General features: G+C 42.2%; 1 protein-coding gene across 10 annotated transcripts in view; it reads left to right on the forward strand.

Annotated features, from left to right (window-relative positions):
* The window catches only part of tspoap1 (TSPO associated protein 1), a 182,883-nt gene that overhangs the window by 151,597 nt on the left and 15,086 nt on the right, over nucleotides 1–16,200 (forward strand). For 9 of the 10 annotated variants that reach the window (XM_078422547.1, XM_078422541.1, XM_078422542.1 and 6 more), the window contains 4 exons: nucleotides 2,093–2,261; nucleotides 9,008–9,076; nucleotides 9,264–9,299; nucleotides 13,074–13,177. In XM_078422547.1, coding sequence (XP_078278673.1) covers nucleotides 2,093–2,261; nucleotides 9,008–9,076; nucleotides 9,264–9,299; nucleotides 13,074–13,177 — 378 coding nt within the window. The remainder of the gene's footprint in view (nucleotides 1–2,092; nucleotides 2,262–9,007; nucleotides 9,077–9,263; nucleotides 9,300–13,073; nucleotides 13,178–16,200) is intronic. The other variant, XM_078422545.1, reaches the window with a different exon arrangement.

The raw sequence follows: 16,200 nt of genomic DNA on the forward strand, positions 1-16,200 counted from the left end.
CATGACATCCAATCTTGCTTCCTTCTCAAGGAACAGAGAAAGAAAGAAAATTACTGGTACATTCCATACTGAGGAATGGGATTATAATATTACAGCATTTAACTAACTCTGGATGTGTTAGTAGGTCACTTTTGATTATCAACCATAAGCTAACTACTGCAGTTATTTATCTCTATATCAGCCAATTGTGATGATTCGAATTAATGTTCGTATGCCTTGACAAGTAACTCAGTTTCAAACGAGGGGGTGTTAAAATGTAATCATTTAGTTTTAGAGATACAGCACGGAAACAGGCCCTTCGGCCCACAAAGTCCTTTTAGACCAGCGATCCCCGCACATTAACACTATCCTACACACACTAGGGATAATCTTTACATTTATACCAAGCCAATTAACCTACAAACCTGTAGGTCTTTGGAGTGTGGGAGGAAACCGAAGATCTCAGAGAAATCCCACACGGTCACAGGGAGAACATACAAACTCTGTACAGAGAGCACCCCTAGTCAGGATTGAACTCTGGCGCTGTAAGCACTGTAAGGCAGCAACTCGACCGCTGTGCCACCATGCCACAGATTTTTAAAGGAATCCTCTGTTTAAATTGTTGTCATAAGTATTGCATGTTAATGAACTTATTTTCTCTACTATAGACACAAAATGCTGGAGTAACTCAGCGGGACAGGCACCCTCTGGAGAGAAGTAATGGGTGACCCTTTCAGGTCGAGACCCTTCTACTTCTTTCCAGTTGTGAGAAAGGGTTTTCAACCTGAAACGTTCATCTGCTTCTCTTCCCACAGATGCAGCCTGACGTGTTAACTATTCCTGGCATTGTCTGTTATCATTTTAGATTGCCAACATCTGCAGTTATTTTTATTTTAATTTCCTGTTGCATTGATTACACTGTGAATAAATATTTGATGTTCCAGCACAGATCCTTGAAAGTTATTTCCTTCCATTTTAGTTCATTTCCATTAACTCTCTTTTCTGTTGCCTACTGTATAACTAATCTGCCAACCAGGCCATAACGTATTCCATGAGAAATAATCTTTGAGCACCATCTCTTGTATTGATTATCAAATGCTATTGGACAATTCATTTAACTGTACTCATAGATGTTGCAATATCTCCTATTTTAATCACCTATAAAATCATTCGTTAGACATGACCTATTGATGATGAATCTATGTTGATTCTCCTAACCAGCACAAATATCTTTTATGTGCTGAGTGGTTCAGTTTATAATTAAAAATTCCAGACACCAACTACAAAAGTATATAAAAAACATATAATGTTCAGTTTCAGGTTTCTTAAACAATGGAGTTACAGATAAAATTTTGCATTGCAAAGGACATTTCCTGAATCAAGAGAACTTTGGAAGATTAGGGATAAAGATCTATAATATTCTCACCCACGTTCTTTGTAACTTTGAGATTTAAGCAATCAGCTCCCTTTTGGAGCCAATTTTTAAAAATGTTTTAAAAAACTTTTTAAAAAAACCTTATTTATCTTATTTTTAGGTTTTGTTTCAAAATGTTTGGCAAATAACTTTATCTCTGTGTAACATGAGATTGAAAGTAAAAGAGTAATTACTTCTATTACTGCATTGGGGAATTTACCTGTGAGGAAACCAAAAACATTATCTAAAGTTTGAAATCTTCATCCTTTCCAAATCGTTAGGTGATAGAATTTCAAATCAAGCAATCCTTGGGTCATTGGTTATAAGCACGTACTATCTTTGGAGAGGTCACTAAGGGGATAGATGCAAAGACACGGGATAAAGTTGCTTCTCTATGAGAGCATCTTTTCTACTGAAAAACATGAGGACGAATTGTGGGAATATCCTGTCTATTGTGTGGGGAGAAGGCAGGAACGGGGTACTGATTGAGAATGATCAGCCATGATCACATTGAATGGTGGTGCTGGCTCGAAAGGCCAAATGGCCTACTCCTGCACCTATTGTCTATTGTCTATTGTGTGAAATGGGGTCCTGAGGGGAGACTGAAGAGCAAGGTGAAAAGGAACCAGCAATAAATAGTGTGTTAATCCAGAGGTGAGACTGAGACATGGATCTCCATTCTAAATAATCTTTTTGCAGGTATATGGTGAAAAGGATGCTGATGGGTTTTACCGTGGAGAGGCAAATGGCCAGACCGGCTTTGTACCATGTAACATGGTCTCAGAAATCCAGGTGGATGATGACGATGTGATGGAGCAGCTGTTACAGCGGGGTTACCTGGCCCCCAGTACATCCATGGAGAAGCTGGGTGAGTGATGCATTGCAGTGATGGTGCTTCTTCATTTTATTACCTTCGGGTTTCAAAGAGTGCAAATGGAATATTTGGTGTAAAATACCAAGCACAGAATCTGGGAGAGTAGATGTAGGAATAATATTTCCCTTGAGTTGGTGTCTGTATGTTATAGTCTCAAAACAAATGTCTTTCCGAACTGAGGTGGGTTTTTTTCACCCAGAAGATAATAGATAATGTTATTACACAACAATTTGGTTAGCACTCTGCACAAGATTAGTGGGGTTTTTTAAAACTAATGCTGCAATAGATATTATTGTATAGATTGAGAAAGAAGTTTAGCTGGGTTTGATGTAAACAAGATGTTGTTAAATGGGTATTTTGAAAGTGAAGTTTATTGCTTTGAGAGTGGAAGCACAATCGGGCATGGTTTCAGATGAGAGTTAGGTAAGCAGGTATTCCTTGGTCAATGAAAAGCTTCTCGAAAAGATTTCATAAGCAAAATTTCATAAATCGTAAAGGCTAGGCAAAATGCTTTATGGGTATTTGGAGACTAGCATGACATCCATGAGAGCAGAAAATAGAGTTGAAAAATATATATTCAGCACAAAGTTATAAATAGAAACTCATAAATCAAGGAATATCTGTAGTCATCCAGGAAGACATATGAGCTTCAAGCATATTAGCAGTTCTCAACTAAAACTAACTAAATATATAAATTCTGAATTGCTGGCATATCAGTTACAATTGAAAATTGTGCTTGTTCAAATTATTTGCATCTGTGCTGTCTGGAAAATTAATGGCTCCTCCAGTATGCAAATGTCAGAGACACCATTATCCATAATAACCAAGTTTTAATACATGACCTGTTCAATCAGTGGCTGCTTGTAGTAAAATAGATACCCAGTTGGATGATGGTAATCTTTGTTGATGAAATGAGACAAAGGTATCAGAACTACATATGTGTCCAGCACATACATACTGCTTGGTTTGGAGTTCCCTAAACAAGGTGGCATTGGGCCAGTCTTCAATAATATAATAATATATTCCTTTATTCGTCCCACACCGGGGAAATTTACAGTGTTACAGCAGCAAAGTGGATAGCAATAGAGCAAGAGATCATTCATTATAAATAAAAGATACATAAATTGTCACCAGTTTTCTGTGTGTTCTTAGCTGTTATTGTTGACTCGTCTGCTGGGAGCAGTGCTGGTTGTGCAGTCTCACAGCAGCGGGAAGGAAAGACCTATATCTCTCCTTCACGCACTTGGGGTGAAGGAGTCTTTCACTGAAGAAGCTACTCAGTGCAGTAACAATGTCCTGCATGGGGTGGAAGTCGTTGTCCAGCAGCGATGTTAGTTTTGCCAACATCCTCCTCTCTCCCACTACCTGCACTGAGTCGAGGGGGCAACCCAGGACAGAGCTGGCCTTCCTGACCAGCTTGTTGAGTCTCTTCCCTTCCGCCGCTGAAAATAGACAATAGACAATAGGTGCAGGAGGAGGCCATTCGGCCCTTAAAGTCAGCACCACCATTCAATGTGATCATGGCTGATCATTCTCAATCAGTACCCCGTTCCTGCCTTCTCCCCATACCCCCTGACTCCGCCATCCTTAAGAGCTCTATCTAGCTCTCTCTTGAATGCATTCAGAGAATTGGCCTCCACTGCCTTCTGAGGCAGAGAATTCCACAGATTCACAACTCTCTGACTGAAAAAGTTTTTCCTCATCTCAGTTCTAGATGGCCTACCCCTTATTCTTAAACTGTGGCCCCTTGTTCTGGACTCCCCCAACATTGGGAACATGTTTCCTGCCTCTAACATATCCAACCCCTGAGATGCTGCTGCTCCAGCAGACTACTCCATAGAAAATGGCCAATGCCACCACCGTGTTGTAGAAGGTCGTTAGGAGTGCCCCCTGCACTCCAAAGGACCTGAGTCTCCTTAGCAGATAAAGTCTGCTCTGGCCCTTTCTGTATAGCGCATCGGTGTTTTCAGTTCAGTCCAGTTTATTGTTGAGGTAGAGGCTCAATGGGGCTCGAGGCGAGATCACTGCTGGTAATGCTCTCATTATTTTCAGCCTTCATCAGAATCTTGTTTTAAAGCTTACAAACTGTTGCGGTCAGATTGATAGCTTGTTAGCAATGGTCTCCTTGGCATTTATGACATGTTTTAAACCACTATTCTGAAGTACTAAAACACAAAGTGGACAGAATGTAGTTTTGAACATGGTCTAAATCCTTATCCACATTGTATTGGGAACCATATCTGGTTTTGAATTATGAGTGACCTGATCATATATTTAGCTTGCGTACGTTTGAGCTACACCCATGTATTTCAGGCTCTATTGATGCTAAACATCATTGTCTGTTTCCCTTTCCAGTGCCCACTAGCAGTGGATCTAGTTCCATGAACAGCTTAATTGTTAATTGTGGTGAACTCTAGCACAAAGAGTAATGATCCTGATCTGATAAGGGGACTAGAGGTAAAAGAGCCATTAGGAGGCAGTGATCACAACATGATAAGTTTTACTCTGCAAATGGAAAGGCAGAAGGGAAAATTGGAAGTGTCGGTATTACAGTATAGCAAAGGGGATTACAGAGGCATGAGGCAGGAGCTGGCCAAAATTGACTGGAAGGAGGCCCTAGCAGGGAAGACGGTAGAACAGCAATGGCAGGTATTCCTGGGAATAATGCAGAGGTTGCAGGATCAATTTATCCCAAAGAGGCGGAAAGACTCTAAGGGGAGTAAGAGACACCTGTGGCTGACGAGGGAAGTCAAGGACAGCATAAAAATTAAGGAGAGGAAGTATAACATAGCAAAGAAGAGTGGGAAGACAGAGGATTGGGACTCTTTTAAAGAGCAACAAACGTTAACTAAAAAGGCAATACGGGGAGAAAAGATGAGGTACGAGGGTAAACTAGCCAATAATATAAAGGAGGATAGCAAAAGTTTTTTTAGGTACGTGAAGAGGAAAAAAATAGTCAAGGCAAATGTGGGTCCCTTGAAGACAGAAGCAGGGGAATTTATTATGGGGAACAAAGAAATGGCAGACGAGTTAAACCGTTACTTTCTCCCAAATGTTCTAGGGGCCGGAGAACCTAGGGTGATGGAGGAACTGAAGGAAATCCACATTAGGCAGGAAATGGTTTTGGGTAGACTGATGGGACTGAAGGCTGATAAATCCCCAGGGCCTGATGGTCTGCATCCCAGGGTGGCTCTAGAAATAGTGGAAGCATTGGAGATCATTTTTCAATGTTCTATAGATTCAGGATCAGTTCCTGTGGATTGGAGGATAGCAAATGTTATCCCACTTTTTAAGAAAGGAGGGAGAGAGAAAACGGGTAATTATAGACCAGTTAGTCTGACATCAGTGGTGGGGAAGATGCTGGAGTCAATTATAAAAGACGAAATTGCTGAGCATTTGGATAGCAGTAACAGGATCATTCCGAGTCAGCATGGATTTACGAAGGGGAAATCATGCTTGACAAACCTACTGGAATTTTTTGAGGATGTAACTAGGAAAATTGACAGGGGAGAGTCAGTGGATGTGGTGTACCTCGACTTTCAGAAAGCCTTCGACAAGGTCCCACATAGGAGATTAGTGGGCAAAATTAGAGCACATGGTATTGGGGGAAGGGTACTGACATGGATAGAAAATTGGTTGACAGACAGAAAGCAAAGAGTGGGGATAAATGGGTCCCTTTCGGAATGGCAGGCAGTGACCAGTGGGGTACCGCAAGGTTCGGTGCTGGGACTCCAGCTATTTACGATATACATTAATGACTTAGATGAAGGGATTAAAAGTACCATTAGCAAATTTGCAGATGATACTAAAAAGCTGGGGGGTAGTGTGAATTGTGAGGAAGATGCAATAAGGCTGCAGGGTGACTTGGACAGGTTGTGTGAGTGGGCGGATACATGGCAGATGCAGTTTAATGTAGATAAGTGTGAGGTTATTCACTTTGGAAGTAAGAATAGAAAGGCAGATTATTATCTGAATGGTGTCAAGTTAGGAAGAGGGGATGTTCAACGAGATCTGGGTGTCCTAGTGCATCAGTCACTGAAAGGAAGCATGCTGGTACAGCAGGCAGTGAAGAAAGCCAATGGAATGTTGGCCTTCGTAACAAGAGGAGTTGAGTATAGGAGCAAAGAGGTCCTTCTACAGTTGTACCGGGCCCTGGTGAGACCGCACCTGGAGTATTGTGTGCAGTTTTGGTCTCCAAATTTGAGGAAGGATATTCTTGCTATTGAGGGCGTGCAGCGTAGGTTCACTAGGTTGATTCCCGGAATGGCGGGACTGTCGTATGTTGAAAGGCTGGAGCAATTAGGCTTGTATACACTGGAATTTAGAAGGATGAGGGGGATCTTATTGAAACATATAAGATAATTAGGGGATTGGACACATTAGAGGCAGGAAACATGTTCCCAATGTTGGGGGAGTCCAGAACAAGGGGCCACAGTTTAAGAATAAGGGGTAGGCCATTTAGAACGGAGATGAGGAAGAACTTTTTCAGTCAGAGAGTGGTGAAGGTGTGGAATTCTCTGCCTCAGAAGGCAGTGGAGGCCAGTTCGTTATATGCTTTCAAGAGAGAGCTGGATAGAGCTCTTAAGGATAGCGGAGTGAGGGGGTATGGGGAGAAGGCAGGAACGGGGTACTGATTGAGAGTGATCAGCCATGATCGCATTGAATGGCGGTGCTGGCTCGAAGGGCTGAATGGCCTACTCCTGCACCTATTGTCTATTGTCTATTGTAAAAAGAGTGCCAAAGACAAGGCTGAAGTGTTTAGTTTAGTCTAGTTTAGAGATACAATGCTGAAACAGGCCCTTCAGACCACCGAGTCTGCCCCGACCAGTGATCCCCGCACATTCACACTATCATACACACACTAAGAACAATTTACGCTTATACCAAGCCAATTAACCTACAAATCTGTACACCTTTGGAATGTGGGAGAAACCGAACATCTCGGAGAAAACTCGCATGGTCACAGGGAGAACGTACAAACTCAGTACAGACAGCACCCATAGTCAGGATCGAACCCAGATCTACTGGCGCTGTAAGGCAGCAACTCTACCGCTGTGCCTCTGTGATGCCCTGCGACTATCTCTAGGCAGAAGTACCGTTAGCTTCCTGCATGGATCCCTGCAATTTAATTTTCAATTTCCATTCACTAAAAAGAATTTTGAAACAACTGGTTGTGAACCACTTTGTTTTATGTAAGGCATGCTGCTGACTCCATTGAAAATGCTTCTTTAATTGTAAAACCTTACCCTGAAAAGTTAGTGCCATCCGTATCATTTGATATCAAAAAATGGCTGAGGCACGAGGTGCAGCAAAGGCTGAAGGACCCAACTTGATCTCAGCAGTCGTGATGAAGACTCGGCTCCAGGGCAAGCTGCGTCTACCCAAACTATTCCAATTCAACTACCGCACTGGCATCTACCCAACAATGTTGATATTGCCCAGGTATGTTCTAGGACAAACAAAAATAGTCCGTTATTGCCACAATTCTCTCAATCACCTTTTATTGCCCTGAGTAGGTGGTGGTCCTGGAGATGAGATGATGAACAACTAACCAGACTCATCATTTTTATGCAAGTTATAACTTCAACCAGTGGAATATTTCACCTTTGATACCCATTGACCCCGCTGTTATTGATACTGCTTGATGTCACGCTCAAATATTCACTTGATGTCAAGGGCAGTCACTCTCTTATTGCCTCTAGAATTCAGGACTTAAAATCATGTTGAAAACAAGAATAAGGCCATAAGCCAAGTGAAACCCCAGCTGAGCATTCTTCAACAAACAATTGGTGGGTAATGCGGAACCTAAGTGCTGGAATGGCCTATGTAATAGAACCGTGGACTTATCCTCAACAACTGCAATCGTCAAGTCAGCAGATCGCCATCAACTTCACGAGAGCAAGTGAATGCCGGCCATTCTAGCGGCACCCAGATCTTAGTGGAAAAGTAAATGTAGACCAGTGGTGGGCAGGATTGAATGAGACTGTTAAAAAGGAGAGACCTTCTTGAGAAATATGAACTCTGACATTAACAAACTGGATCAAATGCCCTTCTGTGCTGCAGATTCTCTGCAAGTCAATGCAGCGGCAAGATGGGTTGAAATAATGAAGGTGCTAGAATTAAGATGGAGACGGGGGAGGAACAGAAAACAGATTAAGGTCAAGGCAATGAAACGGATCAGAGCAGGAGGTTAGCTGCAGGTATTGATGCAGGTAAAATAAATTATGGGAAGAATGCATTATTAAAAATTAAATAAAAGTAAGCATGTATTCATCTTTCAATGCCAAGAAAAGTATAGCTCTATTTTTGAAAAGACTTAGAATAGCCTGTTTTTAGTTTTTGAAGTATGTGGGTGCCTGACTGATGACCTAGAGGGAGTAATGGGGCACGTCATGAATGAAAAGCATGACCACATCTGTTTGGACAGCTATTCATCTAGTGGCAACAGAAATGGAACTCTGCCACTGGAATCTGTGGTTGCCCAACCTGTAAACGTTTTACATTTAACTCCATTTTACTCTTTGCCTCCACAAGCCTCAATTGTGGGGCTCATACACGCCATCTGCACTCTGCTAGGCTTGCCTCAGCCGGTGGGAATCACCCAGACCTGACAGTGCTGCTTGCCAGACCCACTGGTCTCTGATTTACTAACCTGATATGATTTTGCTCTGTCTGTCTCAGCTTCCTTTGTGCTGCTTTTATTTCCTCTTTTTTTTTCTCTCGCCCTTTGCTGTATGAAGGCAGCCACATGCTCTCTCAGCCGCCACGCCGCTCTGCCCCTCCTTTGAAGCCAAGGCGATCCAAAAAAGGTCTGTCTCGCATCATGCTTAACTTTATTTGCTTCTTCCATTTAAAATTTGTCTATGTCGGTGTCGTACAGTAATTGCTTCTTTCTTTTTGCTGTCTAATACATGTAGTACTGAGTGTGTGAATGTATATGGTACATGTGTACTACATGAAAGTAAAGGGCCAACTAAATAATTTCTGCTCTTTCAGTGCATTCCAACACAAGGAAGGAAGTTCGGCAGCGAGGTCAGTAAAATCTTCTCTCATGTTCTACTTTGTCAATAGATAATAAATAGATCAGTGCAAAGTCCACCGTTTGTCATACCTTAACAATTTGGATGAGAATGTAGGAAGCAACATTGGTAACTTTACAGATGACACCACAATTGGTGGGATAGAGGACAGTGAAGAAGGTCATCTAAGACTGCAACAGGATCTCTGTCAATAAGGAAAGTGAGCAAAGGAACGGCGTGGTAACGAAATAGAATTTAATTCAGGCAAGTGCAATGGGATGCATGTTGGGAACTTAAACCAGGACATACACAGTGAATGACAGGGTCCTGGACAGCATTGTAGAATAGAGGGAACAAAGGTACCAGAGGGTGCAGAGAAAAATTGCAAAGATGTTACCTGGATTGAAGACCTTGATATAAAAGGGAAGACTGAATATGCTGGGACTGTTTTTTCTGAAGCGCAAGGGGCTGAGCGATGATTTATCAGGCTATTTTCAAGGGACCAAGCACCTGTACTCCTAGATCTTTATGTTCTACAAAGGCTCTCCAGAGCTTTACCATTTACTGTGCTAGACTTACCTGGCTTGATGCAGCAAAGTGCCATATGCACTGTACCGCCAATTTGGGTGTCATCTGCACATTTACTAAGAATATTAACGACATTTTTAGAGGCAACACAGTGGCACAGTGGCGCAGCGGTAGAGTTAGTGCGTACAGCGCCAGTGATCCAGTTTGATCCTGACTACAGGCACTTGTCTGTACAGAGTTTGTACCTGCTTGGGTTTTCTCTGGGATCTCCGGTTTCCTCCCACACTCCCAAAGACATATATGTTTTATAGGTTAATTCGCTTGGTATAATTGTAACTTGTAAGATAGTATTAGTGTGTGGGGATCACTGGTCAGCACAGACTCGGTGGGCCAAACGGCCTGTTTCCACGCAATATCTCTAAACAAAACTAAACTAAATCATGAATGTATTTAACAAACAGCAGGAGACCTGGCACTGACTCCTGCAACAGTCTTCTGATCACAAGCCTCCAAATCAGGAAAACAACGCACTACAATTACAGATTGAATCCCCCCCCTGCTGAGCCAATTTTGAATCCAATTCATAGGTTACCTGGAATTTCATAGACTAGCCTACCGTGCGGGATCTTGTCAAAGGCCTTACTAAAGTCCATATAGACATTGTCCACTTCCCTGCCCTCATCAATTCTCTTGGTGACCTCTTCAAAAAACGTTTTCCATCACAAAGCCACCTTGATCATCCCTAATCAGTCCATGCCTATCCAAATGCTGGTAGATCCTGTCCCTATGCATCCCATCCGACAACTTTCCCATCATGGCTGGCTCACCAGCTTGCAGTTCCGTGGCTTGTCCTTCCTGGTTTTCTTAAATAACAATACAACATTAGTCACCCTGGAACTACATCTGCGGTTAAAGATTATTCAAATATGCAAGGACCTCTGCAATTTCTTCCCTCACTTCTTGCATAATCTGAGGGTGCACTTGGTCAGGCTCTGGGGATTTATCCACCTTAATGTGCTTTAAAATCACCAATACCTTCTCTTTGGTAATCCGTATCTGACCTAAGGCAGTACAACTTGTGCCTCAATTCCTTAGATTCCATGATCTTCTCCTCTGTAAAAATGGATGAAAATATTAATTTAATCTTTCCCCCATCTTTTATTGCTGATTTGTAAGGGGACCTATATATTCCCTAGCTATTCTTTTAAGGTGGATGGCTGCAGTTTTATGCCAAGGTAGTGGAAACATAGAAACATAGAAAATAGGTGCAGGAGGAGGCCATTCGGCCCTTCGAGCCAGCACCGCCATTCATTGTGATCATGGCTGATCGTCCATAATCAATAACCCGTGCCTGCCTTCCCCCCATATCCCTTGATTCCACTAGACCCTAGAGCTCTATCTAACTCTTTCTTAAATCCATCCAATGATTTGGCTTCCACTGCCCTCTGTGGCAGAGAATTCCTCAAATTCACAACTCTGGGTGAAAAAGTTCCTTCTCAGTTTTAAATGGCCTCCCCTTTATTCTAAGACTGTGGCCCCTGGTTCTGGACTCCCCCAACATTGGGAACATTTTTCCTGCATCTAGCTTGTCCAGTCCTATTATAATTGTATGTGTTTCTATAAGATCCCCTCTCATCCTTCTAAACTCCAGTCTTTTCAATCTTTCCTCATATGACAGTCCTGCCGTCCCAGGGATCAATCTCGTGAACCTAGGCTGCACTGCCTCAATTACAAGGATGTCCTTCCACAAATTAGGAGACCAAAACTGTACACAATACTCCAGATGTGGTCTTACCAGGGCCCTATACAACTGCAGAAGAACCTCTTTACTCCTATAAGAACCTCTTTACTCCTATAACTGGAGTCTAAAACAAGAGATATATTTTACGGTGAGGGGACCTGAGGCAACATTTTCACACAGAAGATGATGGGTGCAAGGAAATGGAAGAGGCAGATACAGTTCCATTTAATAGACATTTGGACAGGAACATGGTAAGGAAAGATTGAGATGGATGATGGGCCAAATACAGACAAATGGGACTAGCTCCTAGGTTGGCATGGATAAGTTTGGCCCAAGAGTCTGTTTCCATGCTATATAACTCTATCATTGAAACTCCACTCAGAATAAGTAAAAGGACTGCAGTTATTCCAAAATATGTACACAACTGGTTTCAATATGAGTAGCTGTTTTAACATAGTGACTGCCTAGAACTTTAGTTAAATCATAATTTAGTTATCCAGAATGATCCTGTCAAGATGTATCAAAGTAAAAAATAAGCAAATGATGTATCCTGCCAGGATGTTTAAATGTTAATGCAGTATAATTATAATTGGACTGATGTTTTGTGTACATGTCACTTAATTTTCATGTAATATAGATAAACAGAAGGGTCTTCACAGTGCCATGAGTTCTATACCCATCATCAAACCCAAAAGTTCCTCGGCATCTCATTAATGCAATCAGTTTGTATCATTCTATTTAAAACACTTGTTCATTGAATCATTTATAAGCCACTTATTTTTCTGAAGTCATTTCATTGAAATCAGTTTTGCTCATCAAAAATGATTCTGACATCCAAGATGTTTCCTGTGTGGCAAGTATTTTAGAGTCATAGAGCAAGGAAATAGGCTCCTATGCCCTCTAATCTTTGATTCCCCTATCCTGGGAAAAAAAAGCATCTGTCTGTTTACCCCTCAGCCTATTGCTTTGCAGGGAATAAAGTCCTAGCCTGCCCAACCTCTCCCTACAGCTCATGCCCTTAAGTTCTGTATCCTCATAAATCTTCTCTTTCCTGTAACAGGGAGAACAAGATTGAACACAATACGTCTTGTACAGCTATTTTGAACCACACTTGAACATTCATTTTTATTATTTTTTAAGATTGATTAGAACGGGTGTCAGGGGTTATGGGGAGAAGGCAGGTGAATGGGGTTAGGGGGGAGAGATAGATCAGCCATGATTGAATGGCGGAGTAGATGTGATGGGCCGAATGGCCTAATTCAGCTCCCTTTGCTTATGACCTTATGATCCAGGTGTTGTTTGCAACGCCTGAATTTATTGCGAATCCACAATTGCCCTATGCTACCTATATTTGTGCAGAGGTATAAAGAATTCTCCCAATATTAATATTCAATATAGAAGTTAAAACAAATCTCTTTCCCAATGTTTAATTTTCTTTTTCATATCAACTTCGGTTGCATGACTTGTTTGACCAATTGTGTGTATGATATTCAACACAAAACTCACTTTTTGTTACAGAATGTAATCGACCTAGCGGCACACTGCAGAACTTGCCGATGAAAAGGATGGTGGCTGTTTTTGATTACGACCCCAGGGAAAGCTCTCCTAATGTGGATATTGAGGTGATATACATCTGAGCCCATGTTGTACATTTGTCAGGGGATAGGAACTTAGCCAGTTAAATGTATTAAACTCAGGCAGAAAACCAATGGCCTTCTGTACTCATGTCCACAATAGTACCCCTGAAGGAGCAGATTTAGTTGCCTCCAGGATATGGAAGATAGGAATATTATTCAGGCTCTTCATATATATCCTTTGGGAGAGGTCACCGAATATTATTCAGGCTCATCATAATCTCCTTTGGGAAGTTTGCCATGGCATTTAATATATATTTGAAACACAGCATGTGTGAAATAAGGTGACATGAATGTCAGAGCTGCAAAGTTATATTGAGGCTGAGTTGCCTGATGTTGAAAGACCCGAAACACCCAATAACCCCAGGTTACATCACTGATGATGTGTTCAGGAGCATCAAGAGATGTACTTATTAATCAAAAAAAAAAAGAGGATCGCTCATATGATTTAATACAATAACTGATTTTTTTGTGGGAGGGGTAGGGTTTTCATGAGAGACCTCATGTTCACCTGCAATTCCTGCTTACAAAACACTACGGAATTTGAGTGATGATGCATCTCAAATATGTTCACGCCATTATAAAAAACATAATACTATTGTCTGCATTGTGTCCCCATTCATTTGAGTAATGGGACTCTTCTGAACCAGAATGTCATTTAAATTGCTCAAAAGCACAAAAACGAACGAAAGAGATTTCATTTACGTTTAACAAACCAGCAGTATTGAGAATCATCCTGCACAGCCTTTTCAGAGAACCTTCTAATTGTCAGCAAAACACACACATGTGATTTTCTCTGTCTGCAAGCTCCTTCCCCCGACATTTGCTACTGAAAGGGAGCACATGTTCTTGGAGCACGTGCTCTTTTATCTCGTGGATAACCTCCTTTGCAAATATGTGCTGGGGTACATGCGGTGATCGGTCTTCAGTTCATTCCCTCTCCCTTGAATGTTTAACTCGCCCATAAGGGGCAAGGTCACAGGCCCATAAAAATGAATATTTAAGGGTAAGATGTAATGTTTCTGGTGATACGAGAGGACGCATGTATTATGTGACCTGAGGATTGGAGTGAATTTCAGCAGCTTGATCAATAAATTGAGTGATGATGACATTGATAGAAAATAAAGTTTGGATGCTGCTGAAAATCGATTGAATAAGAAGAGCAATGTGCTTGAGAACAGTAAATTTGATGGTAGCAGGACAATGCAGCTAAAGCATTTGTGTTAAAAATGTAGTCACTTGCTGACAATGTAATTAAACCAACTCCTACACTGCATCAGTGAACTGGGTACAATGTTCCTGCTGGTTACTCCCACATCGAACTTCACTGAAGCACGTCAACTTAATGAGTAGGTTGTCCTTTCTCCCATTACTGATGAAATGTTTAATTTATCCATCCTGTTGACTGTACCCAGCTGTATTTCCACAGAGGTGACATTATGTCTTAGTGTTGACCCTGGTCTGTATTTATTATGCATACTGAACACCTATTTTCATTTGTGGATGACGGGTAGTTTTTCAAGTAGATTTTGTCAGTAAGAGATGGTGATGAAATGGGAATTGTTTGGGGAAAAATCCGAGTCAATTGAGAGGTTTGATCTTCTTACTGAACTCAATTGTGCTAAGTCAGAAAATATTACTCAAAACCCATCATGCATGTAAATAAAGAGCCTTTTGTGTACCAGAGCGATGTAAAACATCTAACCCAAAATTAATCGGTACAATTGAGTTCAGTTAGAAGACCTTTCATCTCAGTTGCCTCTGGGTTTTCCTGAAGCAGTTCTACTCCCATTTCCTCACCATTTTTCATTCTGCCCTCACTGACATCATCTGAAAAACTACCTTCAGACATCTTCCCATCCCCTCCCCTTTCTGCGTTCCGCAGAGACTGTTCTCTCCGTAACTCCCTGGTCCACTCGTCCCTTCCTACCCAAACCACCCCATCCCCAGGCACTTTCCCCTGCAACCGCACGAGATGCAACACCTGTCCCTTTACCTCCCCCCTCAACTCCATCCAAGGACCCAAACAGTCTTTCCAGGTGAGACAGAGGTTCACCTGCACCTCTTCCAACCTCATCTATTGTATCCGCTGCTCTGGATGTCAACTTTTTTACATCGGCGAAACCAAATGCAGGCTCGGCAATCGTTTCGCTCAACACCTTCGCTCAGTCTGCCTTAACCAACCTGATCTCCCAGTGCCTGAGCACTTCAACTCCCACTCCCAGTCTGACCTTTCTGTCATGGGCCTCCTCCAGTGCCATAGTGAGGCCCACCGGAAATTGGAGGAACAGCACCTCATATTTCGCTTGGGCAGCTTGCCCAACTTTGACTTCTCCAACTTTAGATAGTTCCTCTGTCCCTCTCTTCCCTCCCCTTTCTCAGTTCTCCCTCTATCTTCCTGTCTCCACCTATATCCATCCTTTGTCCCGCCCCCCCTGACATCAGTCTGAAGTAGGGTCTCGACCCGAAACGTCACCCATTCCTTCTCTCCTGAGATGCTGCCTGACCTGCTGAGTTACTCCAGCATTTTGTGAATAAATACCTTTGATTTGTACCAGAATCTGCAGTTATTTTCTTACACCTTCAGACGAATACTGGATCCATTCCAATCCCACATTTACCAGTGATCCTTTCCTGTTTGTAGTCCCTTTACTGCTCTACCATTCCTGTCCCAGATTTCAGAACCCTCTTTAAATGGATTTTCTCAATCTGTTTGACGTGGCGTTATTTTTTTTAGAGATACAGCGCGGAAACAGGCCCTTCGGCCCACGTGGGCAGCAATGATTCCTGCACTCTAACACTATCCTACACCCACAAGGGACAATTTACAATTGTACTGCACCAATTAACTTGCAAACCTGTACATCTTTGGAGTGTGGGAGGAGATCTTGGCGAATACCTACGTAGAATAACATACAAACTCCGTACAGACGAGCACCCATAGTCAGAATCGAGCCCGGGTCTCTGGTGCTGTAAGGAAGTAGCTCTACTTCTACGCCACTATGCCACCA

The sequence above is a fragment of the Rhinoraja longicauda genome, chromosome 26 (genome assembly GCF_053455715.1).
Source record: "Rhinoraja longicauda isolate Sanriku21f chromosome 26, sRhiLon1.1, whole genome shotgun sequence".
Lineage (NCBI taxonomy): Eukaryota > Metazoa > Chordata > Chondrichthyes > Rajiformes > Arhynchobatidae > Rhinoraja > Rhinoraja longicauda.